This window comes from Limanda limanda, chromosome 14 (genome assembly GCF_963576545.1).
Source record: "Limanda limanda chromosome 14, fLimLim1.1, whole genome shotgun sequence".
Classification (NCBI taxonomy): Eukaryota; Metazoa; Chordata; class Actinopteri; order Pleuronectiformes; family Pleuronectidae; genus Limanda; species Limanda limanda.
In genome coordinates this window covers 3898794-3913125 of record NC_083649.1, presented here as the reverse complement: position 1 = coordinate 3913125, position 14332 = coordinate 3898794, and the positions used below count along the sequence as shown (strand labels likewise).

At 43.8% G+C, this 14332-nt stretch overlaps 1 protein-coding gene across 1 annotated transcript in view; it reads right to left on the bottom strand.

Moving 5' to 3' along the window:
- Nucleotides 1–11024, bottom strand: part of clip2 (CAP-GLY domain containing linker protein 2) — a 31812-nt gene extending 20788 nt beyond the window's left edge. The window contains exons 1-2 of the mRNA XM_061086580.1: nucleotides 10842–11024; nucleotides 3461–3966 (exon numbers count right to left, since the gene is read on the bottom strand). Of these exons, the coding sequence (XP_060942563.1) occupies nucleotides 3461–3966; nucleotides 10842–10956 (621 nt within the window). The 5' untranslated portion in view covers nucleotides 10957–11024. The remainder of the gene's footprint in view (nucleotides 1–3460; nucleotides 3967–10841) is intronic.
- Nucleotides 11025–14332: the final 3308 nt, after the last annotated feature.

Sequence of the window (14332 nt, the reverse complement as noted above, 5' to 3'; positions counted from 1 at the left end):
CGTGTGCAGACATCTCACTGCGCAGTGTTTCCTGAAAACCTCCGAGAGGAACCTCCACACAACATACTGTACTGATTCACTTTGATTGACTCAATTTACTCATTCGTTTTTAAATCTTCCAGCTAATTACTTTAATTCCCACTGCATCTCTACCAGTAATAGATTACATTTACAGGGAGAGGGATCCCCTTCCCAGGCAGATGTGGACAGAATGTACAGAAGGAGCAACAGATGTTTTCCCACAACATCTTCCCACAGATTAGAATTTGATACCAATCGTTTATTTAATCTGTAAAGAACCATTTAAAATGAAAGTCCACTTCCTGCTGCTGTTTATAAACACACCGAGGCCAGAGAGGAAAGTGCTGAGTCACTGGTCAGGAACCTGCGCTGGTTTGCTGTCAGCTTGTTTGTGTCCTGTCCCAGTGACTCAGTGTCAGAACAGCAGCAATGCTGAGACACAGGTCAACACCGGCATCCATCTTGGCTCCTGTTGTTTCCAATCCAATCTAAAAGCTGCAGGAAAGTGATTCTGCAGAGGAGATAAATCCTGGAGCAGGATCCTCTGGGTTTCAAAGACACTAGTGGTGAATGTAAACTCATGATGTAAGACTGGTTAATGTCAAATCAATATAGATTATATCTCCGGTTCTATTGATTTGAAAGAGTTGAAGCATTACCTCACAACATGACGTCATGACGACATCATTCCTGAGGAAACAAGGTAATAAATCCACACGACTGATTCTTATACGACTGAGTTCTGCCTGATGGGAACATTTCACTGACTCACGGCCATTTCTGTGGCTTTTCCAAAAATCCAGATAAACACCAGACGCATCACATGCAAACCCACAGAAGGGAAAACGCTCAATTTAACCTCCAACAAACTGTTCAGACGGCCTCTGGTCCACAGCTCGTGGAGAGGAGGCGTCAGAGGAGACTTCAGAAGGCCTAAGATATAATCATGTAATCAGGCTCTGAGGCTGTTTTGGGAAATTGTTTCTGTTCTCTTTTAAAAAGTTTTCTAATTTCTCTTTAGGCACTTATCAGAAATTCAAGTGTTGACCTCGGCTCAGGATCAGACCAAGACCAGGACCAGGCTCCACAAGGTCGTAAGTCTCCATCAAACACAGCATCAGTCCCTCTAGGTGTTCCTGACATATTACATTCACAATAATATAAGGTCACTGGGACCTTTGACCTTTCAAATCAGTTTAACATTGAGTCCAAGTGACTTGAAGTTGGTCAAAATCTGAAAATATTCCCTAAAAACGTCACCATTGACTTTCTACCATCCAAAATCCAATACGTTAATCCTTGAGTCAAATTACACGTTTGTACAAAGTCTGACAGGATTCCCTTTACGTGTTCCTGACATTTTGCATTCATAATAATATGAGGTCACCGTGAACTTTGACATTTCAAATCAAATCAGTTTATCTTTGTGTCCAAGTGACTTGAAGTTGGTCAAAATCTGAAGATACTCCCCAAAACAGACCATTATATTTTACCATCAAAATCCAATCAGTTAATCCTTGAGTCCAATTACACGTTTGTACAAAGTCTCACAGGATTCTCTGAAGGTGTTCTTGAATTATTGTGTTCACAAGGCAAAAAATATGTTTCATAAGGTGACAGGGACCTTAACCATTGATCACCAAAATCTAATCAGTTCATCTTTGAGTCCATAGTGAATGTTTGGACCAAATTTGAAGAAATTCCATACCAAAAACCCACAAACATAACGTCCTTTAAAACGTGAATAAAGACAAGGAGTCCTACTTTCACTTAATTCAACACCAATGTGTAGGCGGAGTGATTCTCTTTGTGCCTGTCTCGCTCCTGCTTGAGTTGTGTCTCCGACGCTGCAGGTGGAGGACGGCAGCACGTCCACGCCCCCCCCCCCCAGCCAGATGGATTACATGGGAGAGGCTTTGGAAATAGATGGATCCACTGATCAATGTGTCAGCAGTGGTCTCCCTCTCTCTTAAGTGCTGAAAGTAATCCGGAGTGATTTACAATATTGACCAGCAGGAAGGCTCCTCCTGCTCCAGCCCCCCCCCACCCCCCTTTCCCACTGCACAGTATCTGATGTAACTGTCCCCGGGGCCCGGCAGTAAATGGAGAGCAATGTGACCCGGGCAGAGAACATGGTATATACACACTCACGGGAACATAAGCAATAACACAGCGGATGAAAATGTTATTTCTCCAGACGTCTCCGTGGGATTCGAACCTGCATCAATTCTTCTCTAGTGAAAACCTGCAGGAGATTGTAATGAAACCTGGGATGGGACTCTGAAATATGATCTGTATTGAATTACAATAGAAAAAGACTCAATACATGAACTAATGTGACTTTAAATGGCCAGAAACGATATTAAAAACACTTATAGGTATAAAATCTATATAAAATAACTTGCTTATATGGTAAAGAGTTCATTTCATACGCTTCACACTTGGCATGTTTACTGTTGAAGGCCCGAGGAAGTGCAGTGTTGAATTTGAGGGAATATATTCAGTATTAATAAACATTGAATTTTTAATTCTCCAGTTCAAGCTGCTTCTACTGAGGCAAGGATCACTTTGTATAAACAGATGAACAGCAAAATTTGGCACAATGTGGGAATATATTATTTGTTCCTGTTAAGTTGACATGTCAACAGTGCAGCTCTATTAAAAACACATATAGGGAAAAGCATATATAGCATATACCACATTCTGGAGTGGACAATTACTATTTCTTTACCTCTGGTTTTATTTTCATTTTACTTGTGTTTTCTTTTTTCTTTTTCTTTCCTTTTTTAATTTAATAAATTATGTATGTAATCAACTATTTATTCTTATTCTTATCCCCCCTCTTTTTCTCTGGGAGTGAGCACTGTTTGATGTTTGTTGTTCTTTATATGCATTGTACACTGTACTTGACTACCATGTATAACAATATTGTATACAATTGAAAAATGGACAAAGAAAGTAACTGTCTGAAAATGCATATTGTTTTGTTGAAAACTAAATAAAAAATAAGTTAAAAAAAAAAAAAAAAACACATATAGGTATAAAAACTATATAAAATAACTTTCTTATATTTAAAAAAGTTATTTTTATAGGCTTCGCACTTGGCATGTTTACTGTTGAAGGCCCAAGGAAGTGCAGTGTTGAATTTAGTGCATTTTGAAAGAGCCATATATTCATTATTAATAAACTTTGAATTTTGAATTCTCCAGTAAACGCTGCTTCTACTGAGGCAAGGTTCCATTTGTATAAACAGGTGAACAGCTTCACTTCAGTCTCTGAGGTATCAAACCATAATGTGACAAAAGTGGGAATATATTATTTGTTCCTGTTAAGTCGACATGTCAACAGTGCCCCTTCTTTAAAAACACAATCTTCTTTAGACACTTTAAATGACTTTTCCTGTCAGATAATAAAAATCATAAACTCCTCTGTCACTCACCAGAACTCGGTCTCCGACCCGCAGGTCCTTGTCTCCTCCCTTCTTCACCGAGCCGCTGTCGGACATGTTGGACCCGGACTCGTTGCCCGTCCTCACCGTGCTGTTGAGCAGGCCTTCTCTGAGTGTCACTACCACCCTCTGGCCAGTAGGGGCTCCACCTCCACCCTGCTGGGTCTGGTTCTGGGCGGACTGGGAGTCGGTGGAGTGGCTGTCGCTGCCCTCCCCGGCCGGCTGGCGTGTGAGCTTGGAGGGTCTCGTGAAGATGCCCTGGAGCGCCTGGCACTCGAAGTAGCGCACGCCACCCACTGAACCATCGTTCTTGCCAACTAGGTCGTTGAGGATCACGCCGGCCCACTGGCCCGGGGCGAACTGGGTCTCCCCGAGGTAGGCGATCACTCCCAGTTTGACCCCGTTGACCCAGACCTGCTCGCCCACCGTGTAGTCGCCCAGCACGTCGTCGCCCTCCTCGGAGATCCTGGTCTGCGTGGTCGGGTTCAGTGGAGCGTCTGGAGGAGAAGAAGAAGAAGAAGAGAAACATGACGTGTTATTTGATTCACAGGGGAAATAAACGTCCATGTGCAGGGAAAGTGAAGCAGTTTTTCCCTCTTATCATCAGTTTCTCTCAGATAAAAACCTTCCTCTGTGGAGCGTGAGGTTGGAAACACTGAGCACATTGTGAGAAGATCCTCATTCACAGTCCGGCAGAATCGCCCTGGCAGCGCTCGTCCTGCTGGACCGTGGTTAAAGAACCCGGCTCGGGGGGGGGGGCAGCAGCCAACACAACAGTGCAGTTTGTGCAAAGACTAGGCATCGTTAGTCTAATTCCTCCGGAGAAGTGGGTCAGAGAGATGCTATCTGTGCCGGTGATTAACCCGAACCACGCCGCCCGGTGATATCGCTCGTTTGCGACATAGAGGAGCTGGAGCTCGGGGGTTTTTCCACAGCAGCATTAGCACGCGGTCTGCTGCACCACACACTGCTAGAGTCGGCTGCGTTTATCTGTCTGTGTGTGTCTGCCCCCCCCCCCGACACCCTGAGAGCCGGCCTGAGGCTTCGTGGAGCCCGGTGCTTCCGGCTCTATGCCCCAATCGCTCCCATATGCTGTTGATGTGAGTCACATTCTGCAGAAATGTAAATGGGTCCAAGTTCAAACGGGGTTTTAACTCGTGTTTAGGGTTGCAAAATTCCGGGAATATTCAAAGTTGGAAACTTTCCATGGGAATTAACAGGAATTAACGGTAATCAACTGGAAATGTTGTGGGTAATTTATACTAACTGTATTTACCTTGTCATATACAGACATAAATATAAACATTTTGTTTTGTCATAGGCTGATTTGAGCCCTGAGGAAACTTTGGGCACTTGACTATATGCTTCTGCATCGTTGTGTCATTCTTAACATAGGTCTTTGCACAGTATTTGCAAATGTACACAGCCTTTCCTTCTACATTGGATGAGGTGAAATGTCTCCACACATGAGAGAGTGCACGTGGCATTGTTCTGTAGAATAAGATGAGAAAAAAGTTTGTAAAAAACACTAATGCGGTGCTAGAGATATAAATAGTTAGCCAAACAATTGGAATCGTCTGTGAAAATATTTTATAATTGATGGATAAATGAATGGAAATAGGCTAGATGAACAGATGAACAATCAATCAGAAATTTACCGGAAACTTTCCGCCCCTTTGCAACCCTACTCGTGTTATTTCTTCAGGAATGTGGTTCCTCACGTGGAAAACACTTGAGGTCAAACAAGTCCAGTCTCAAACAGGAGGAGATACTGGCAGCTCTCAGACTCCTCATCGATCGGCCTCAAGTCAGAATGGACGTCTGACGTGAAGCATCAGTATCGGGGGATGAGGTCACTGGGTGTTTGACCCCGGCCGGTTTGAGCAGCCGGATCCGTTTCCAGCACCAGAGACGGTTTGAAGACGCGTCTGAGGAACGTTCACGAGCTCACGAGGTCAAGAGGTCACGAGCTGATAATCAGGATTCCACTTAACGGCCATTTCATTCACTTTATGAGCGACAAGGGAATGAAGATTGACGACATGACAGCTCCTAAAAGTGGAGCCAATATATCTGGAGCTGACTTGTGATTGGTCAAGCTCCAGTCCAAGATGGCAGCGCCCATATTAGGGATGTCTGGGTTTCATCCTTTGTACAGTAGGAGGAAGAGAAGAGGAGGTTTTAAAGCAGATGCCCATATTTCTATTTATCCCCTTATTGCCTGAATTAATTTCCAATTATATAAAAAAAAATATTATTTGTGTTTTTGGCTGTCAAACAGATGCTAAATTAAGTGGAGATTGTTAGTTTCAATATAGCATATACAATAGATATAAAATGTAGGTATGAGGCAAATTAGCGACATTAGGCATAATGGGGCATAACCGTATTTTAACAAATTTTTCTAGTCTCTGGTATGTAGATTATTATATTGATGCTGCTTTTGCTTGAAATTGAATAACAACATATGTTTCTGTACAATCATTGCTGTTCCATCAACACAGTTGTATTTCAAATATAATATCTCAAAATAACTTTGCTGCCCAGTACCAAGGGGCTAGTATGTATTTTCCACTCCGACCACTAGATGGCAGCAGAGTGTTTCCAATACCTTCATGGTATGTGTAGTATTTGCACCATCAGGCATTAGTGGGATAAAAAGACCGGAATGGGGTTTGAGGCGAATTCGCGACATTCGTCTACAAGGGGTTAAGTGTTTAAAACAGTTCACTCTCTTGAGTTTCAGGGTTAAACCGAAGCCTCACGTGAAGCGAAGCCGCATTTAAAACCCAGAGCCGACCCATGATCTGCGTTGCCGGGGGCAACAGGAGAGCGAGGGTAAAAGGATCCTGGGCAGAAGGACGACTGGAAACACAGGCCTTTACTTTCACTATTGTGTTGGTCCTGCACCTCCCACCACCATCTGAATCCCACTATTCATCCGCTCGGCACAATGAACCCTCCACAGCTTCCTCCTCCTCCTCCTCCTCCTCCTCCCCCCCCCCAATTATCCCCTCATCTCTCCCTACTTTGGCTACACTTACACACACACACACACTAACACACTTTCTGTGGCCTCCTTAACTCTGTTTGTTTGTGATTATTTCCCACAAAGACGATTATAGAAGTGGTTGTTTGTGTTTTAATGGGAGTTTATTGGTCAGTGGAGGTTGATCCGGTGTCTTCAGGTCGCAGCAGCTGCGTTTAAACGTCTGAGCAGCAGGGACGGGAACAGATGGAGGGGTGGGGGGGGCAGGCTGGGCTTTAATGTTCCTGACTTCTTTTAATGTGTTGCTTTCAGACGCTCTTGTGCCTTTAGGTTAATCTAAGTGTGTCCATAAGGGAAACCAACGCAACATAAAGTGTATAAATCCTAATAATAATGCTGTTTCATTCTATGTTTAAAGGACAGAAAAGTGGAGAAAAACTGGATTTGTCCTGATTCTACTGAAGGAGCCAAACAGAATAGATTTGTGTTGATATTTAATTTACTGGGTCGTTGTGTTATGATTGCCATTGTTTATTAATTCATTGGAAGAGTCAGAAATGTGTCTTTTCCCACAGAGTCGTACCCATGAGTCGTAAATTAATTTCTCCTAAAGCAGATAACAACCAACATGTAGACGGGAGTTTATCTGCAGATGATTCACTTTTTAAAAGTTGTACAGACAACTTTAAGGTGAATGGAAATATGATCTGATGATATGGAAAATACACCTACAGCGCTTTTTCATTCACAAATCATTCACACAGTCCCGGATGAATCTGAGGATTCAGTTTCTTGCCCAAGGACACGTTCCACCTCCTGAGCCGAAGCCACTAGAATAACAGAGAAACAATCTGAAGCTTCAATAGATCAGAAAGTGGTTTATCATCATATGATCTGAAAATGACATCATGCAGAGTTAAAAAATGCATTAATAAGATGCAGGTATTTCTGCATCATATAGGACTTTAGACACGACCTGAATAGGCAGGAAACAGTGGCCCTGTGGTACAGTGGTTAGTAATATAGCTTCAATGCAAGAGGGTTCGAGTCCTACTGTCTTTCTCATGTTCTCTACATGTTCGTGTGGGTTTTGTAGTTTGTAGAGTCTGTAAATTGTCCATAAAAGTGAATGTAAGAGTGGATGGTTGTTTCTCTGTATGTTGGCCCTGTGATATGAGACCTGTCCAATCGCCCAGTGTCAGCCACCCCACCATCCCCCACCCGAGACCCTCAAAAGGAGAAGCCGTATAGATGATGGATGGATGGCAGGGATGACATCATCATGACGTCACTATGAGGTCAGAAAATGACGTCATATTGTAAAGTAATTCGATGAGAGACAGGAGTTCTATCTAATTTAGTTTTAAGAATAATGATATAATCATACGATATGGTATTTGTTCTGAGCCATCGTTATCACTATAAGCGGTTGATTCCTCTAAAGGAAGTAGCTTGTGGATGATGGTCCTGAGGCTTTGGAAAATCTTATAAGACTTTAGACCTATATAGACAGGAAACTGTGGCCCTGTGGTACAGTGGTTAGCAATATCACTTCAATGTAAGAGGGTTCGAGTCCCACTGTCTTTCTCATGTTCTCTACATGTTTGTGTGGGTTTTGTAGTTCTCAGGTTTTATCCTGTAGTCCAGAGACAAGCAGCTTACATGGACTGGAGACTGTAAAATGTAAATTGGAGAAGATGTGAGAGTGGATGGTGGTTTCTTTGGCCCTGTGATATGATGGCAGGAATGACATCATCATGACGTCACTATGAAGTCAGAAAATGAGGTCATATTGTAAAGTAAGTCAAATAAGACCACCTTTGTTCTGAGCCATCGTTATCACTATAAGTTGATTCCTCTAAAGGAAGAAGCTTCTGGATGATGGTCCTGAGGCTTTGGCCTCTTCTCACGATCCTCTCGGTCAAAACCAACAGACACGTGGGTTGAGGTTCGGAGCCGGAGGCCGGGTCAGTGTGAGGCAGGAAAATAATCCCTCTGTGAACTCACTGTGGATTCAGCCCTGTCAGATATTCTCTGAGTGTTTCATGTCAAACTCAACAAGAAGAGGCCCATGAATTAATCGTTATCATCATAGCACAAAGCCTCTTCATAATTAAAACACAGCAGATCTTCCCCTCAGTTTAATAAATGATAAAAACTGTGTGATGAATCCTTTTTGAAATCATGAAGGCGTCTTCACAGGACCGGGAGCTGGGAGCAGTGAACACATCCCTGACGCCTGTTAATAAACAGGAAGTGAGCAAACTAATGAGTTCACGAATGGCCCAAACAAAACTGTTTTAAGAAAAAAATAAACAGAGGCGAGAGTTCAGACGAGCGCCGGTCACGTGACCACAGCAGCAGCTGACGGGAGCTGTGACTTGGAGGGATTAAGGTTTAGAGCTGGTTAATGGACGAGTTCAAGCAGGGAGAAACTAAAACGACCTTCAGGCTCGTAAACTCGGGACAGATGAGAGAAAAGCAATTTGGGTTAATTCTCTTTCACAAAGGTTCTTAAAGGATTTAAACAAAGCACGGAAAGAATATTTGTACTATGATGAGACGGGTTTAGAGGCATCATCTGAAAACACATTCTTTAGAGTTTCTTCTTCCTTTTAATATGATTATTTTAGTTTTCAAGATCTTTGAAGATGAGGAAGTCTTACTGTAATTTAAAATTCACAGCAGGTAGAAGGTTCACATCCAATCATTATAAACTGCAGTACCACAGAAGTACTTTAATACTTCACAGCTTAGTCTCTCCCTGTGATACCATTACTAAACATAACATCACACTAGAGCTGCACTCAGTGGAGCACACCCCCCCCGCCATGTCTCCTAAAACTGAATCAAGCCGTATATCTAAAGCCACATTGCTTCCTCTCAGCTGCACTTTGCTGGTACTTACAGGTGTGTAGCTCTATTAGTTATCGTAGAGTGGCTGAATAAAGCCTATACACGCCTTATGAAATCACGTTTAAATCCATTTCATCTGCATCGAATGGTAGAGAGTCCCCTAAATGTGGCTGATTTGTATTTATCAAGATCCGTGAGTTATTCCCGGGGAAATCTGCGAAACTGTCAAAAAACAAAACTGTGTGAGATTCATGTCTTATGTGACGGAAACAACTTGTGAAGCTGTAATTGTGTGTTTTTTTTCTTTTCTTCCATGAAATTCCACATCCAACGTGAACCCTGATTCACTTGTAGCTGCCTCTGATGAAAAGGCACAAGCAGGGCACTATCAGCCGAAGAAGGGCGACTATTCTTCTGGGGCGTTTGCTTCAGCTGCAAGGGAAAGCTGTAATTTAGCAGAAGTGACGTGTGCGTGTGTGTGTGTGTGTGTCTGTGTGTGTGTGTGAGTGTTTTTGCTGTGCTGTTATTCAGTAGCTGAAGGATCAGAGCCACGATGAATTATAACTCTGCTCATATCTTATACTTCTGTTATTTTAAGGACAGAAGCCAACAGAGATTTAGCTTCGCCCTCAATACTTTCCAACTTTCTTATCCTGCATCTCAAACCGTAAACTTCACTTTACAGTTTTTCCTAAAACAGCTGGGCATCGTAGTTTCCTTTCACTCAAAGAGGAGTAAACAGTCTATTTCAAAAGAATCGTGTGTGTTGCCAGGTTAGTCATTTAGATTAGATTTATTTATTCCAACATTTGCTGTACGTCCCAGTGACGGAATCCTTTCGGTGAAATACAGCCATAGACATTTATTGTCGTGTCCTCTGGAGTTGGAGCTCACCACTCTGTAATTGCCGGCTGCCAGAGCCGTGTAGAGGGTGTGTTGCCACCGGAGTTAAAGTGTAGTGTTAATAAGACACGTGTGGTGATGTTAGTGTTGCCTGTGAGCAGGGAAACTATTCCAGTACAGAGATCAGGCACCGACATAAGAAACCGAACTCTGTGCTGTGGTGAAGGAAACAGACTTCGGAATAAAAAACCTTAATAATTAGTGACGGGTAACTTGAGCTAATTCCTGATCAAGAGAACGCAGCACGTTACTGTTCTCAGGAAAAACAGCACGGAGACAGATGACTAATCGTTTGTGCATTTATAATAAATGGTGATGTTGCATAACGGCAACGGGAAACACAAAAGATATCGAGAGGCTACGCAAAAGTGATGTTTTTCTGTCTTTTCTCTGACATTTCAATCCAACGAGAACTCGCATTTGTTTGAAGTAACTTTACAACAAGAGAGAAAAAGCTGCAGTGGAAGATGAAGCTACAGAAACCAGCTTCTGTGGTCGAGCTCCAGTGAGTCACAAACACAAACACACGGTCTGACCCACTTCCGGGGATGAGAAGGAAAACAAGTGGGAGAAAGAAGTTTCCTGTCCTGTTTTCCACGGGGTCAAGAGGAGGAAGTGACTTACTGTCTTTAGGGGGGACGGGGCTGGAGGCGGACCCCGATGAGCTCCTTCCCACTGGGCTGGAATGCTTGGGCCCGCGGCCAGGGATCTTCAGTCCGCTGGACTTGAGCATGTTCATTCTGTGGCGGCGGGGGGGGGGGAAGGCCCGGGGACCTGAGAGCTCCTCCCTGGGCGATGAAGGTCTGTGGATCAGGCACTAGACGTGGGAGTGGTGGCTGTCGCGCTCCATGTTGGGCTGTCAGGAGAGAGAGAGAGAGAGAGAGAGAGAGAGAGAGAGAGAGAGAGAGAGAGAGAGAGAGAGAGAGAGAGAGAGAGAGAGAGAGAGAGAGAGAGAGAGAGAGAGAGAGGAGGGATGAGGACGTTGCACATATGGGAACAATTGACAGAATATGTAAGAGGCAAATAGGGAAACTACCACATGTGTGTCAAACCTCCACATCTGTATGACTGGACTAGACTGGACCACGAACATGGAGGCTGACAGGATGTGAAATATTTATCTCAGAGTTTGTTTGGAGGTAAAAAACAAAACCTCATTGGCCGACGCAACAGGATTTGTTTACGTTTATGAGTCAGATGAGTTTCACCATCTTGTGAAAAGTAACACTTTGCCTCAAGGGTTTTATTTCTGGATATGTTCTCATGGCTTTCTTCCCACATGGCTCTACTAGACTTCTTCTGTTGTGCCCCTGAGCAAGGCAGGGAAGCCTCAGCTCATTAGTCATCAACCTTAAGGCTGGATGAGAACAGAGAAACTCCATCAGACCAAACATGACATATGGTTTAGTCAGATTTCCATAAAACTTGGTCGGAGGAGGAGACAAGAGCTGAAAAAGAATTTTGGGCCCAAATCCAGATGTGTTTTTATCACTTTCTTTGACATTGTGAGATATAACACGTTTATTTTTACTTTTTCATTAATTTCCCAGAGAATAATTCATCGTTCTTGATGAGAAACCAAATCCGACATATTTGGGAGACTGATATCTACGAGTGTTTGGTTCAGCTTGATGGATTTAAAGGGCTGTTGGGCGTGAGTGGACGTATACATTCTCCTGATTGGCATTAGAGTTTTTTTGTTTGTTTGTTTGTTTGTTTGTTTGCATAAACTACTGAAAGATTTCCATGACACCTGGTGTGAGGATGGGACCCGGGTCAGAAGAATCCATTAAATATTGGAGCAGACATAGAGAAATGTGCTCTATAGTCAGGATTATGCAAAAACGACGTCACTGATTTTATTGATTTAAAGGTTCAGGGTGTAGAATTTGGTGACATCTAGTGGTGAAGTGTCATGTTGCAGCTGAACACCCCTCCCCTCATCCTCCTCTTCCAAACATGACAGGGAACCGGTGATAGCTTCAGTTGTCATCAAAAAATCAAAAGGTTTAGTTTGTCCCATCTGGGCTACTGTAAAAAAAACATGGGTGCCTCCGTAGAGAGGAGCCGCTCCTGAGGTAAATATAAAGTATTTAAATATAAAGGAACTATTCTAGAGTAAAGAAAACAATAATTTAGATGAAACAAACCAGTGAAAACATCACTGGGAATATTTCAAAATCAATTTCTGCCAATAGTAGTTTCCCCTAAATCTCACTGAACCTTTAAGGAGGCGGATCAAGGATTTATTTTCCACTTTCTTTAATGAGAAAGGACAGTTTTTTATTTACGCTTTCACCAATTTCCCAGATAACAATGAATCAATATTGATGAAAATTATCAGACCTATTTATTGGACTGATCTCTTTGAGTGTTTAAGCGAATTCAAAGGGACTTGGTGCAATAAGAGTATTTAAGATTGTTTTTGACTATTTTTACATTAGCTTCGTTCATTAAAACACCTGAAAATCCATCTGAATACATTTAAAATCATGTCATTAATAAGAATAATACAGATTTGAATCATTAGTCACTGTTATCATTAATAACACCCCAGTTCTTCTAATGCTCAACTTATCAATTTCCACACGCAGGCTGTGAATATGACAGAAAAGCACAATGTGGGCCGGTGGCCTGCTAACCACTGCAGAGACCACCAAGCAGATACAACACCAGTACAGCTGATAATAAACAACACACATCTGGATGAGGCTTTGCAGCTGGACCCTGGGCACCAGGGGGAGAAAGGGACAGATTCCAGGCATCTCAAGTGCAGATTATGACATTTTTACATCTATAAAAGCAATAAAAGCCCAGTGAGCCAGTGGTGGATGATGGTTTTATCTGGGATTTGGGTTGGGATGGAGGCCTCGGAGTGGTTTCCACCCACAGGCCTCCTCCTGCATGCCGCCTGATCCCAGTGAGCACAGGGTGAGGGGATGATGGTGCACCTCCACCACATGCAACACAGTTTGATCCATTGTTGTAGCTGCAGCAGCAACGTGCTCCAGGCTCCGGCTCCTCCGCTTCTCCTCCTCCACCCGGGCCACCAGAACCACCACCAGCCCCACAATAAACCCTCTTCCACACATGATGTCCACTCACCTGCCGGGGGTTTGAAATCCGAAGCTGCAACTTGGAGCCTGTGCCCGGGATGAGGAGGAGGAGGAGGAGGCTGCCACTCCCTGGGCTGCAGACCTGGATGCTGATGCGGGGGGAGGCGACGGGAAGAGCCGGCGTGGAGCTCCTGGCTGGGGGGGATGGGGAGCAGCTGCAAGCCGGGTCCAGGAGGCTCGGGTCCCCGGGAGGAGAGGACGGACAACGGGGACCGAGGGGTGGCGTGACGTGTAGCCGGGCTCAGAGTGGCCCAGCCCCGGCTCGCTTCCACAAGAACAACCGCAGCATCAGCGGGACTTAAAAGCAACTTTCCTCGGGCCGGGCTCCGGTGAAAAGCCGCTAACCGGGTCTGGAACAAGGCGGATCGGTGGGGTCCGGTTCTCCTGCAGCCGGTGGTGTGTTCTCCGGTGTTCTCCCCGGGTTCCTGGGGCTCTGCGGGGGGTCTGCCTCCCTCCCTGCCTGACTCAACCCACCGGCGACACGGAACAAAGGGGCTGGGAAAGAGGAGACGGGTGTGCGAGGCTATCTCGTCCCCAGCACCACACCCCGTCGGGAAATGTGCAGATTTAAACTCAATTGGGCTTTTCTCGTCAAAAAGCGTGACTCAGCAATAATAAATCAACTGTGTTAGCTGTTGTTAACACTCGTTGTTAATTCGGCTTCAATAAAAACTCTCAAAAAGACGTTTTTCTCACTGAAATCCTTCCATTCGTCCTGCGACCCCCTGTGTTCTTCACCTCCTTCGACAGCACGTCTTCACATGGAAAACATCTGGCGTAGCAATGATAAAAGTCTGAATTCACAATAAAACGTCAAGTGAAAACGAATTTACATCAGCCGATTTAAAAAGTGGGTTCCCTTCTTCTATAATAAGAACTTAAATATAATAAAAGTGCGATATATTTTCGTAAGTAAGACAGAAAACGTTAAATAGAGGAGTTTCTCAATTAAGTCTGGTACGAAGTTCCTCTTTAAACTGTTTTAAAGATATTTTAAGT